The 14,894-nt window shown below is 39.7% G+C and overlaps 1 protein-coding gene across 1 annotated transcript in view; it reads left to right on the forward strand.

Annotated features, from left to right (window-relative positions):
* The first annotated feature begins 230 nt into the window (after positions 1–230).
* Positions 231–14,894, forward strand: part of NME7 (NME/NM23 family member 7) — a 75,332-nt gene continuing 60,668 nt past the window's right edge. Inside the window, exon 1 of the mRNA XM_044916195.1 lies at positions 231–333. Coding sequence (XP_044772130.1) covers positions 331–333 — 3 coding nt within the window. The 5' untranslated portion in view covers positions 231–330. The remainder of the gene's footprint in view (positions 334–14,894) is intronic.

Here is a 14,894-nt window from a genome sequence, read left to right on the forward strand (position 1 = left end):
ACTTAAAAATAAAACATAGACTATTTGGAGCTCTAGCCGCCTATGCACTTAACTTCCGGGTCACCTATCAACCAAACCTAAGTGATGACGCTGGAAAGAGGTAGGCAGCGTTCTGTCGCCCCAAGCGACGCCATGGAGGGGCGGGTCTGTCCACGGGTGGGCGGAGCTTCAAGTCCTCCCAGCCACTGGGAACGAAGGGGCGGGGCGGCGGCCTTCCCGCACATCCGGTAGCAGGCGGGGCTCCGTTGCCGGAGTAACTGGGCGTTGTTGTAGAGGTGGTGTCTTCCTGTGGCAAAGGTACCTATTTCCCTGCGCCGAGATCCTGAGACTATGGTGAGTGCCAGGCGAGGCCAGAACGGCTTCGGTGTCCTGGTTGCGTAGCGTCCCAGGTCCTGGGGCGGAGGGACGCTCAGAGGCATCCCGGTTTCTTCTACCTTCTCCCCATTATGTTTCTCCCCTTTCCAGGGGCTGTTTCTGCAGTTTCCTTCCTCTCCCTATTTCTTGCAGCACCCTGAATTCCACTTTGGTACTGCTGAGACTTTAGGGTAATGTAACAGAAAGTGTAGGGGTAAGCACTGGGTCTCATACCCTAAGGTGAGACGTCATTTCGAACAAACATTTTAAATGTTTGTGTTTTTCATCATTGCATTTTTTCAAGTTCTCAGCTTCACCTTAACGCGTTTAATTTAAGAGTATTGTGTTGTGTGTGTGACTATCTCAAAACTCACCCGAATCTTCCTAGGTCTTGCAGTGGGTGCTGTCCTGAGCGGCAGAACACTGCTCCACACCCCATCTGAGGGCCATGTGGTAAGAGCTGTATTTGCATCAGTTCTCTTCTAGCCAGTTGATTACCTTATAGGTAGGTGCTTTTCAACAGGAATGCCCTGACGATCTCTTGGGAGAGCTTCTGGAAAATTCACTTGCTTGAGCTTCACCCCCAGTAATTCTGAATCAGTAGGAGTGGGGCTTGACATTTGCATTTTTAAAAAGCCTGTAGGTGATTTTAATTCACTTACTTGTTTGAGAACACCGGGGTTCTAGTTAATTCACTTAACTGGCAAATCTTTTAACCACTTATGAATAACGGACAGGGGGGTAGAAAGATGGCTGTGGTCAGATGGATATAGCTGTGAATTTAGCAACAGAGCCCCTCTCGCCACCCCTTCTTTCTCCACTGCTCCACAGCAATCCTTTCCTTAACTCCATCTCCCCCTGTGCCTTTCCTGAAGAGCTCTTTTCACACTTTCCAAACCCTGCCCCTTCCTCTCCTTTTTCCTCCCTTCTAAGCAGATGCCAGAGTCTAACAGTCATTTTCTTCAACCTCAGGCCCCCAAACTACTCGTCAGTATATACGTTAAGCCATCGTTTGGTTTTGTGTTTCTAGTATAATGCAAGTGGTGTTGAAGGCTAATCCACCTTTCCTCTACATCTCATTTCCTCCTATCCATTACAAGACCGTTTGCTTCTGCTTATCTTTTTACTTTCCTGTGCTTTCAGCCTTTCTCTCCTTTTCCTGCTTCCCAGTGTTCTGGTCATATATCTTGAGAAAATGAAATAAAACAAAGCACATCCCCCATGCTGTGTTTATCCAGTGATTGCCCAATCCTCCATCTCTTAGTAAACTGCTTGAAAGCACAGTATTTTCACCTGCTTCAACTGCCCCTTCTTCCTCATCCTCAGTACTATGTTGTCTGACTTTCTCTTGAATGGCTTCAATGAAGTTGCTCTTGTCTAAGTTTCTAATGGCTTTTTCAGTTCCGGTCCAGTAATTTCTTCTCAAAGTTTATTTTATTTAGCTCTTCTGCAACAGCTGAAGTTCATGAGCATTCATCCCCCCCCCCCCCCCGCCCCGGCCTTGCCTGCTTTTCAAATGCCTTTCTCTGGGACTCAGTCTTTAATATTTTCAGTTCTTAGTCTATGCATTTTCCTGGGGTGATTTCATCCACACACATGAGTTTTACTAGTGCAGAAGCATTCATGTCTAAATTTCAGTTTTCATCTCACACCTGCTAGGGCTAACCTAGTTGCTTCCTGGACACCTCTACTTGGTTACCCAAAGGCCTCTGAAATTTGCCATGACCAAAACTGAACCTGCTATCATTCCACCTGGTTTCTCTAATTCCATCAAGTTAACCAATGATATCACTATATTATAACCTATAATATAGCTTTAATATTATATAACTCTAATGTTATAGTTATTATGTATTACAATATGTATAACCTAAACCAGAAACCAGAGTTATTCTCCATTCCTTTTCTATGCCTCCCATATTGAAGTGGTCACTAGGTCCTGTTTTGGTTTAAGCTCTCCTTATTTCTTGCCCAGACTTTTAACAGTGTGGTATGGCAGTTCTTCAATCCATTATTTTCTCTGCCACAAGAAGGAATTTTTTAAAAAGATTTTATTTATTTGAGAGTGAGCACAAGTGGGGGGCAGAGGGAGAGGGGCAAGCAGACTTCTTCCCCGCTGAGCAGGGAGCCTGACCCTGGGATCATGACCTGAGCCAAAGGCAGACGCTTAACTGACTGAGTCACCCAGGCGCCCCAGAACGAATTTTTTAAGACCCAAATCTTTGAGGTCACTCACCTCTTTAAAACTCTAGACTCTCCATACTCTACAGTGTAAAATTCACAGTACCTGGAATGGCAGACACGGCCCTCCATCATCTAGCACTCACCTATCTAGCTTCTTTCAGCTCCTGACACTCCTTTTAGCTGCTTCTCTTTCGTTGAACATTTTAAGCAACTTCAAACTGGTGGTATGAGTGTTCCCTCTACTTTGCACATGCTGTTCCTTCTACATGAGATACCCTTATCCCCTTGTTTGCTGGCCAAATTCCTTTTGATCCTTTCATACCCAGGTTAGGTGTCACCTCTTCTGTGATGCCTTCTCTACTCAAAGACAGTTGACTTTTCATTTTTTTCTTGGTCACAGCTTTACATAGTACACATCTTTCTTATTTACTTGCCACATTCAGTTGAAATTATTTATGAGTTTGTCACTCTTACTGAACTGAACTGGGAGAGGGCCTGATCTTTATTTTGTTCACTGCTATTGCTTATACCATATTAGGCCCTCAGATATTTGCTGAATGAAAAAAGAAAAAAATAAGAATGTGGTAAGTACCCTGAGAGGTTACAAAGTACTTGGGGGATATTGGAGGATGCAGTCCTCACTTATCAGAGTCAGGCCATCATTAAGCAAATGGAATAGAATTTCCATAGTGACAATTCAATGGCCTGAACAATGGCATAGGGAGATGGAAAGTGACATTTGTGGAATACTGGTTTTCTTTGTGCTTGTCTTACATTTTTGTCATTTAGACTTCCCAACCACCCTAAGAGTGGTGAACTCCTCCCCCTACCCTCTGCCCTGGCTGGAGTTGTGTGTGATGGCTCTTTCAAATTGGGTGGTCAGTGAAGACCCCTCTGAAGAACTGACTTCTGTCTTGAGACCTGAATGATGAAGTGCAGTGATCTGGGGGAAGTGTACCAGGCAACACTAACAACAGGATCAAAGGCCCTGAGGCAGAAAAGTGGTTGGCATATTTTAGGAAGGGATCTTGGGGTTTAATGTAAAAAATAATAGAAATTCGGTGGTGGGGCGGGGTGGGGGCAGCAGCAGTGGGGGAAATATGGCAGAGAACAACACGAAATGCAATTAGAGAGGGAGGCGGAGGCCAGCCCACATGTGTGTACTATAGCATGGTTTCTCAGCCTAGGTTCTAACGCATTACGCAGTCATGAAATCAATTTGTTGTATGTAGCCAGCATTAAAAAAGATGACATAAAGCAAACACTATATTCATTGTATGTACTAAGGATAACTTCCACGAAACTTAAATTGTGGTGTCTTGTATGTACTGGGTTATGGTATAAAATGCATTCCTTCCTGTCAGTCATGGTCCACAAAGTTCAAGATATAGTGTACTTTGAACAATGTATACTCTAAGAGGCAAAATAGTTGATCTCAAGGTGCACAGATTTCTTATTCCTCGTTTGACCTAGTGACAATCTTCCTGTGTGGCAGGAGAAGCTCTGAATTTAATGAGAGCCTAAAACTGACTAGAGCAGAATTTTCAAGTTTCTTTCTGCACCCAGATCTCTCTCCTGTGTCAGTTGCTGTCAGTCCTTTTTGAGAAAGAAGAGGCCTTTAGAAAGCCAGGGAGACATTGGTGTCCTTTCTCTGTGTTCAGTCTCACCTCTGGCATGTGCATTGTATCAAAGGCCGATGGTCCCTCTCAAAGCAGCCGAAGGTGGAATTTGTTTGCTCTGCTGGTGTGCCTTCCTGACAGCTGCAATTTCATTATCTGGTCAGCTTCTGTCTACATCTGGTTTGTTAACAGCTGTAGCTTCCAGCACCATAATTAGGTCCTGACTACAAATTCTAGACCTGCCTCTGTCTTGCGAAGCAGAGATAGGCAAATGTACTTTAGTATATCTCACATACGTGTTGTTTAAGGTAAAGAATATGCTAGAGTCATCAATTTATTTACTTTTATGGGTAAAGAGAATAGAGGAGATAATCCCAAGATTCTTTTGACTACTAAAGAGATAGGAATGTTGTATATCTTCTAAAATAGAACATCGATTTGAATGCTGTTAACCAAGATGGTCTGCTAGTATAATGTAAGGTCTTTAAGGATTATCCGCTATGTTCTGCAAGGATTAGACTAAACAAATGTCTCAAAGTTGTTGGTTTAAAAGAGACTTCAAAGAGAGTTTCATGATAGCTAAATATGAACAAGATTTTATTCCATGAAATGTTTCTCAGTTTCCAGCTTGATAAGTTTCTTTTAAATAGGCTTACTGTTTTTATCTTTGGCATGCACTTAACTCTCCAGGATTCCTTTTGTTACTTGAAGTGCTAACTTGGAAGGATGGCAATGCCAAAGCCCCAGGCAGGATTTCATTTGCTGGAACTGAATCAGAAAGTGTAACGCCTAATATAGAAACCTGAAACCAAATAAACAATTTTTTCCACTAAATGATTTTATTACAAATGCAGTTTGGAGCCGGTTATGTTCTTTTTTAATAGGAACCAGTAGTATTTGCAAAACTGCATAGCAATGGGTTAATATAATGCCCTAATTTTCCTTACATGTAGCTCTTTTATCTTTTGCAGTCCTTTCCCTGCCTTTTATTTTATTTTTTTAAAGATTTTATTTATTTATTTGACAGAGAGAGAGATAGCGAGAGCAGGAACACAAGCAGGGGGAGTGGGAGAGGGAGAAGCAGGCTTCCCGCCGAGCAGGGAGCCCGATGTGGGACTCGATCCCAGGACCCTGGGATCATGACCTGAGCCGAAGGCAGACGCTTAACGACTGAGCCACCTAGGCGCCCCTCCCTGCCTTTTAATTCTTCATCTTTTCTTTCTTTTTTCCCCAGCTTTATTGGGATGTAATTGACATATAGCATTGTATAAGTTTAAGCTGTATAATGTATTGATTTGATACACATATATTGCAAAATGATTACCACCTTAGCATTAATCCCATACCTGTATCACATCACATAATTACCATTACTTTTTTTGTAATGAGAACATCTAAGATCTACTCTCTTAACAACTCCCAAGTATGTAATACGACATTGTTAACTATAATGACAGTGCTGTGCATTAGATTCCCCAGAACTTAGTCACTTCTAACTGGACATTTTTACCCTTTGACTGACATCTCCCCATTTTCCTTACCCCAGGCTCTGATAACCTCCATTCTATTCTTTGTTTCTTTGAGTTTGGCTTTTTTAGATTCCACATACAAGTGAAATCGTATAGTACTTGTCTTTGTCTGACTTAACTTCAGTTAGCATAATGACCTCAGAGTCCATCCCTGTTGTCACAAATGGCAGGATTTCCTTCTTTGTCATGGCTGAAAAATATTCCATTGTATTTACACCATATTTTCCTGATGCATTCATCCATTGACAGACACTTAGGTCATTTTTATATTTTGGCTATTGTAAATAATGCTGCATTGAGCATGGGGGTGCATATATCTTTTGGAGTTAATATTTTCATATTTTTCAGATAAATACACAGACGTGGAATCGCTGGATCACATGGTAGTACTATTTCTAAATTTTTGAGGCACCTTCATGCTGCTTTCCACAGTGTCTGCACCATTTTACATCCGCCAATAGTGCGTGAGGGTTCCCTTTTCTCCACATCCTCCCCAACACTGGCTGCCTCTTGTCTTTTTAGACTAGCCATTCTAACAGGTGTGAGGTGATAGCTCTGGTGGTTTTGATTTACTTTTTCCTTTTGCTGAACACCTTTTCATGTGCCGGTTGGCCATTTGTATGTTTTCTTTGTGAAAAGTCTATTCAGTTCCTCTACCCATCTTTTAATCCTATTGTTTATATATCCGTTACTCATTTGTATGTATGTATATCTAATTTAGATATTAATCCCTCATTAGATGCATAGTTTGTAAATATTTTCTCCCATTCTGAAGATTGCCTTATTTTGTTTATTGTTTCTTTAGCTGTGCAAAAGCTTTTTAGTTTGATGTAGTCCCACTTACTGATTTTTGCTTTTTTGTGTGTGCTCTTGGTGTCCTATCCAAAGAACTGCTGTCCAGACCAATGTCAAGGAACTTTTCCTCTATGTTTTCTTGTGGGAGTTTTATGGTTTCAAGTTTTATGTTTAAGTCTTCAATTCATTTCAAGTTAACTTTTGTGAGTGGTGTAAGAAGTCCAATTTCATCCTCCATTCTTTCTTATTCACCAATTATTCATCAGTTCAAACAGGTATTAATATTGAGCACTTTTTGTGTGCCGGGCACTGGCTATACATTAATTAATAAGATTGCCCTCCCTCAGTGCCCACAGAGTCTAGAGCCCAAATTTCTTAATTGGCATTTGAGACCTTCTCTGGCCCCTGCTTACCTTGCACACCCCATGGAACTTATTGAGAAAAATAGATATTAGAAGATAAATTACAGGGATAAGTTGGGTTACAAAAGAAAAACTACAAGATGAGGTCAAAATGCGTAATAAAAAAGAGTGGCTTGACCTAGCCAGGTGGTCAGGGAAAGCCTCCTTGATGGTTTAACCTTTGAATTCCGTTTTTCCTTAGTGGAGGAGACATATAATATATTAAACACATAAGTGAATGAAGCCATGAAACAAATGAATAGGTCACCTCATATGGTCTAAGCAATGTGAGGAAAATTAAACTTAGTAATGTGATAGTGGCTGGTTCCAAGAGCAGGTAGCTAGAGCTACCTTTAGGTGGGACAATTAGAGAAGGTCCTCTTGAGGACGTGGCTTTTAAATTGAAATCTCAGTGAGAAAAAAGGAGCAGGCCAGGCAGAGATCCAGAGGAGGTGCATTTTGAGCAAACAACCAAGTGCAGAGGCTCATTGGAGGCATGGCAGGGGGCCAGTGGGGATGGGGTATATGGGGAAGGTGAGGAGGACAGGAGGACAGAAGATCTAAGGCAGGCAGGAACCAGGGAATACTGAGGCTTATGCAACTTGGGAAGGATTTTAGATTTCATTCTAAATGTCCTGGGATAATGCATCTCATGCATTTTTCCTATTCCATCAAAATATTTTATTTTCCTTGGATCTGCCTTATTTAAACTTTAACCGTATTAGTTTGGCCTTTCAGTGACAGTTTTCATCCTATCTGTAACATTTATGATCTTACAAACTTTGGAAAATATTTTTGTATAAACTTTGGAAAATATTTATCTGTCCAGATCTTGTGTTTGAAGATCAAACACTCCTGATTTCTCCTTTTATAATCGCCTTCTAATAATTTAATTGCCCTTCACCGGGGTGGCTCAGTCGGTTAAGTGTCAGACTCTTGGTTTCTGCTCAGATCGTGATCTCAGGGTCATGGGATGGAGCCCCGTATTGGAGTCTGTGCTCAGCAGGGAGTCTGCTTGAGATTCTCTTCCTCTCCCTCTGCTCCTCCCCTGCTCTTGCACTTGCTCTCTCTGTCTCTCAAATAAATAATCTTAAAAAAATAATTGAATTGCCCTTTCTGGACCCTTTGTTTCCATAATATCTTCTCTAAGGTGTGGCAGGCGGAGTGGATGGCATCATCTTGTCTCCATGGATATTATGTTTTCTGCTGTGATTTCACCTAATGTCTTTCTTGATGGTACTGGAGGATAAGATTGAAGTAGCTCGTTCTCCAAAAATCTTCCCAACGTTAACAGAACTGTTAACCTTATATCCACTTTCTTGCAAAATCTGTTTAAACTACTTCACTTCCAACAGCTGTTGATATTTTAAGACTTTCTATTTATTAGATGTGAGAAATTGTGGCTATTAAAATGTACTGCTCAATTCAAGTTTATTTTCTGATACTAGGCACTTTGTCTAATTAAGTTGCTATTGTTACCTCTCCTGACTCATCTTTTGTACTGTGCTTTCTTCATAGTGCTTTATTCTTTAAAATTTATTTCCATATGCATGGATAATGGCTCCAGAGTTCTCTGATATATGTAAATTTAAATTTCATCTTATGTTTTCTGTAGTTCTTATACAAGTTACATAATGCATATGCTATATGCATTTTATATGTTGTCAAAAATATATCCTTATATGATACATTTGTAACATATACGTAATATATAAAATACATATAGCATATATATTTAACTTGTGTATATATCAAATATTAAATATTAAATTTTAGTATAATATCCCAGTCACACATACATACATACATATATACATGTATATATGTATATGTATATATCTTTGAAAATGTGATCCTACTGTATATATTGTTTACAAATCTGTCTTTTTCACTTAATATGTCTTATACAATTTTCCAGATCAATTTTAGGAGCTACATTTTATTCTTTGATTTACTTTGATATAACCAATCCATTTATTTACTTGGTCTTTTAACAACACCATAATTAATATATTTTTACAGGCATAGCTTTACGTATATCCATAATTATTTCCCTAGAATGCATTGGAAATGGGGCGCCTGGGTGGCTCAGATGGTTAAGAGTCTGCCTTCCACTCAGGTCATGATCTCCGAGTCCTGAGATCGAGCCCCATGTCGGGCTCCTGGCTCAGTCGGTAGTCTGCCTCTCCTTCTCCCTCTCCCTCTGCTGCTCCCCCTGCTCATGCTGTCTCTCTTTCTCTGTATCTCTCTGTCTCAAATGACTAAATAAAATCTTAAAAAAAAAAGAATACATTAGAAATGGAATAATTGGGTGAGAGAGGCCCTGTGCATTTCTGAGTTTTCACAATATGCATTGCCAAATTACCTCAAGAAAGTTTTACCATTTGTACTCTGCTAGCAGTGTGCCATGGTGCCTGTTTCTTCTAAGCTCTAACCTGGAATAGCTATACATTTCTTACATATATCTAACAATGGATTTGAACTTGTAATAAAAATTTCACCTTTCTTACCCAATAGTATATTAAGATTATAGATTATAATATGTTCTATAGATGGGAAACACTGTTAATACTTACCTAAAATATTTTTCTCTAATTATTGTTTGCCATTTTTCATAAATTGTTGGAATTCTAAATTTATTATCAGTATATACTGAGGAAGATGGAGGTAACCTTTTATAAACTGTTATTCACAGATGGATTAGCCAGTCCTCGCTGATTACTTATTTTGAAGAAGCAGCCGTTTTAGTACAAAGGAACGGGTGTAGAGCTAGAAACCCGAAATTTTCAATTCTATTGCAGTCTTGGTTTCAGCATGTATTTACTATGTGACTTGTAATCCTTTTGGTCAATTGTCTTCCCTTTCATAAAATCAGAATGATAATTTCTGTTCAGAATAGCTTGAAGCATTTTTGTGAGGATCAAATGTGTATGAAAGTAATTTATAAACTGTAATGTACTATACATATGAAATGTATTTCGTATTAATCAGAATGCTGTCTAATGGAACAAGCTAGGGAAAATGGAAGGAGACTAAAATCTAAAACAAGTTTTAGAAATAAATATTTGAGGTTAGTGGTGTTATTGTCCAATTTTGTGGCTATTTAAAAATTTACTTTTATATATTAAATTCCTTGTCAATTATGTTATAGAGTCATTCTCCTGATGGAAACAATAAAGGGTCAGGGAAAAGGGAGGGAAAATGGGAGATGGCAGGAACAGCACTTGAGACTGGTTTCAATAACTCTCATACACTTTCGGGAAGGGAATAGCTAGATGTGTCTGATATGTATTTAGTGAGTATTAGATCTGAGATCCATGAATTTCTACTCAGCTTAAATAGATTAGGTGGGAACATTTGCTCTTTATTTGTGGTAGTTGAGATTTTATTATTCCATACTTTGATTGTGAAAGTACAATGAGCCCATTTAGGCCTAATCTGTTTTTTGCTACATAGGCCTAGAAAATACGGCTTTGGAAAAACTGAAAACCCCTCCATCTAGTGGCAAGTAAAAGTCTATCATTACGTTAAATCATCTTGCTCTTTCGCCCAAATCTCTGAGAGGTGAATATTTGTATGTTATAGGTATCTGAATTTTTTAAATAATTAAACAGCTTTAAAATTTATATCCAAAGGGAGGATGGCTCCTAAAATATGACCACTTCCCCCCCCCAGCATTTTCATTTGTCATCTAATGAAGTCCTTAAGATTTTATCTTGTTTCCCGATGCACACGTAGGTTGAGCTATGTGAAAATAACACTAGCAATGTTAACAGTTAGTAGTAACAATATCTATTACTAGATATTGTTATAATTGAATGAGATAAAGTGCTTAGCCTAATGCTTTATACATTGTAAGCACCCTGAATGTTAGCTATTATTACTGCTGGTACTGTTGTTACTGACAGGTGTCAAATGGAGACTTACTGAATATGAGAACAGAGAGGGGAGACTCATTACTGTGGAGGAGTGTTAGTGAAAAATGAGATGAGTTAACTTCATAGCATGTTCTGTGTTATTTTTTATTTACTGAGTTTCAGGTTTACTTTAACTTGTGAATATCTATACATTTAAAATTAAACTTACACATACTCCTATCAACACTGATTCCTTAAATTTACCAGAAGGCATTTTGAAACAGAGTAAGAAACTATGTCACTGTGGTTTATTGTTCAAGGCTCAGCCCTGTACAATTAGGTGCTTAATGAATGCTTTTTTTCTTCCTTTTAAACATTTTGCTTATTGACCCAGAAGTCCATTTGGGGTCAGTTGTGACTGGGCACAGGGCATACACATTTGTGACTCTCCTGAAGTACTTGAGGTGTTCTTACTTAGATAATTTTTAAGCAAATTCTTTTTGATTTACCTTTTCGAGATACACATTTTTAAGAAGTTTACATCGTTTTTGGGCGCCTGGGTGGCTCAGATGGTTAAGCGTCTGCCTTCGGCTCAGGTCATGATCCCAGGGTCCTGGGATCGAGTCCCATATCGGGCTCCCTGCTCCTTGGGAGCCTGCTTCTCCCTCTGCCTCTCTCTCTCTCTCTGTCTCTCATGAATAAATAAATAAAATCTTTAAAAAAAAAAAAATAAAGAAGTTTACATCGTTTTTTGTTTTGTTTTTTTTCCTTCACATTTACGTGCACTTCAGCTGCATGTGTTACTCCATGTGCCCAGAATGCTTCTCCAAGTCTTCCTGTGCTCATGTGCCACCTCACCGGGGAGGTTCTCCTTGCCCACCAGACCTAAATTAGCACCTCCAGTTATTCTCCTTCCCCATTCCCTTCCCCTTTCCCTTGTTTCACTTTAGCACCTGACAAAAGCACTGCACAGCTGCAATTTTATTAATGATAGTGCCTGACATTTATATAACATTTTCCCATCTTTTAAGGCATTTAAGATCCTTAGCTAATTCATAATGTCCTTTAGAGATAGCTGTTGTATATTTGGAGAAGAGAGATGAATATCAGTGGAGAGCAGAGAGGCACAAATGTCTAGGGAAGAAGAAGAATGCTCTGAAAAGATAGTTGAAAAGAAGGGAAGTTAAGAAAAGAAGGGAAGTTAACTTTCCACTGAATTTCCCTGCTAGTCACTTGATAGAGACCAGGACCGGAGAACCGTTTTTGAGCAAGGGCTTTTCACCACCAGAGAAAATCTAGAATTCTAAGTAAAAAACAGTGGACTCTCTTATTCTGAGAGAGAACTCTAGGTTCATTCATTCATTCAACAGTTATTTTTAAATCCCTATTATGTGCCGGACTCTATCCTAGGTACCCAGGAGATAGCAATGAATGGTAAAGTCCTGCTCTTATGGAGCTGAGACTTCTGGGGGTAGGGAGTCACAGGAAAAACAGACATATAATGAAGTGTTAGGTATTGATAAGTGCTATGAAAAAATGAAACAGGTTACGGGGACAGAGAGTGAAGGAAGCCTAAGGGAGTTGGTATTTAGTTGGATGGTTGGGGAGGCCCCTCGGAACTGAGGCCTGAATGAAGTCGGTGTTGTGGGGCCCTGGTAATGCTAGCAGTCGAGCTGTCCAGCAGAGGGAGCAGCAGGTGCAACGATTCTGTGGTGGGAACCTGCTTGTTTGTCCAGGGACCAGCAAGAAGGCCAGTATGAGCGGAGCGGAGAGGGTGGGTGGAGAAGGGCAGGAATGTAGTTGACAGATAGCTTGAGGCCAGATTACACAGGCCCTATGTGATGTGAATTCATCAAGTCTCCGAGCTGGAAGACTGGATTTTTGAAAGATCAGTATTTCTGAAACTGAGGTGGTGACTCGCTGGCAGACTGTGAACTCTTGTAAGCTGTGACTGGCAACTAACCTTTAAAAAACTATAGAATATTAGTACATTGCACATCCTGAGGATAGGAATTGCTGCATAGAACTTTTTTTTTTCATTTGTGGGGAATATGGGTGTGTATTGGTTCTAATGGAAAATGTAGTTCTTACTATAGGTTCTGGCAAAAACAGATAAACAAAAAAAGTGTTCGTGAGTCACTGACCTAGTCTTATCCCCGAGTTGTACAGATGAGGAAACTAAGCTGGGAGATACTCAAAGGCTCACATATGTTCTTCCTTGGTGTGGTGCTCTTCCTGCCGTACTGTACTCCCGTCAGTGCAGTATGCATATCTGTATCTAGGTGTGACTGACTCCATAGGCCTAGTTTCTAAGTGAAGGCAAGGAGTTAAAAGCTTTATTTAGTTAATACCACATTAGTAAGGACCCACTTCAGTTCTGTTTTATGATCCTCTTTTACACCCTCTTCTCTGTTTTCTTAAATACCCTCTTATTTCTCCAGGAAAGAAAGCTATCAAAAGGGAAGAGATAGGCAGAGAAAGAAATCCAGGAATGAGAGAGAGAGACAGACAGACAGATAGATAGACATCCAAACTCCAGGAGAGAAAAGAGAGAAACAATCAAGGCCAAAAGCAAGAAAGTAGTAGTGACATCTCTGTTCCTGCCTATCCCTCCTGCTGCCTCCGCCATCCCATCCCCTCTGCCCCTTCCTGTAGGCCCCAGTCTCCTGGGGAGGCAGTGCTGGTGGAGAATGGAATCCATCCAGTTTCAAAGACACACTGGGAATTCACTTCCGTAACCTACCTTCTGGCTTTCAGAGTGAGAACTCAGTAATGTGCTGAAGAGAGCGAGCTCCTGGAGATAGGGTTTCTTTCTTATGCTCCTTACTGTTCCTAGGCCTGGCACATAGAGGCCCTGAGAAACAGTTTTCTTAAAAGACCATCTTATTTAATACATTGAGCTGTCAAGAGACTATTCCTATGTGTTATAGCTAAACTCTTACTTATACAAACAATAAATCTATAATCTTAAAGACAGGCTTAGGCTCAAAAGAGACTTAATTTTGGAGAACTTGCAAGGGTAAATTAGTGAAATTTGATGAAATTAATCCAAGGGATAAAAACAATAGTCAGGGCATGGAAGCAACTTAAGGATAAGGAATGGATAAGGAAAATGTGGTATATATACACAATGGACTGTTAATATAGCCATAAAGAAGGATGGGATCATGCTATTTGAGAGGACATGGATGGACCTAGAAAGTATTATGCTAAGTGAAATAAGTCAGACTGAGAAAGACAAATACCATATGATTCCACTCATAAATGGAATCTAAAAAAAAAAACCACACCAAAAAAACAGAATTAGAACTATAAATACAGAGAACAAACTGGTTGCCAGAGAGGAGGGGAGTGGGAGATTGGGCAAAATGGGTGAAGGGGAGAGAGAGGGACAGGCCTCCAGTTATGGAAGGAATAAGTCACAGGAGTAAAGAGCAGAGCATAAGGAACACAGCCAATGATGCTGTATTAGCGATGAAATGAGACAGATCGTAGCTATGCTTGTGGTGAACATAGCATAATATATAAACTTGTCAAATCACTAAGTTGTACACCTAAAACTAATGTAATGTTTGTCAGCTATACTCAAAAAAAAAAAAAAAGATACACCCCCACACCCCCAGAGTGAACCCGTTTTTTTATGTCATGAGGAAGATATTCTTGAAATAGTTTAGCATGATTTTAAAAATCATCGTTTTTAATTGCTTAAAACCCTGTTACATAATTTATTAAATGTGAAAAAGCAAGTGAAGAGAGTTCACTGTTACTCATCTTCCTTAAGTGTGGCTGAACCTGATCATTTCTTCGGTAGTTAACAGAAAGAGCTTTAAATTTACTTGGGGCTGGTTGGGGAAGTATCAAAAAACTACTCAGGTCCTTTTTTATGCAAGTGATTAGAGACAAATAAAATTGTTGACCTGGAACAGGATGCCTTTTTAATAAAACATTTCTTAAAGATGACTGGAGGGTGATGAAAAGCCAAAAGAAACTCGTTAACTTATAAATCTGAGTGGGAAACCTATTTTTCTTAGTAGTCAATATCTCTAATCTATCACATGTCAACTGTATATTAAGTTCTTTTCATATGAGGAAACAGTTTCAGGTTTAAAAACACCTGAGGCCAGACTTGAACCGGTTTGGCCTGGAAGCCCATGC

Source organism: Neomonachus schauinslandi, chromosome 6, assembly GCF_002201575.2.
Source record: "Neomonachus schauinslandi chromosome 6, ASM220157v2, whole genome shotgun sequence".
Lineage (NCBI taxonomy): Eukaryota > Metazoa > Chordata > Mammalia > Carnivora > Phocidae > Neomonachus > Neomonachus schauinslandi.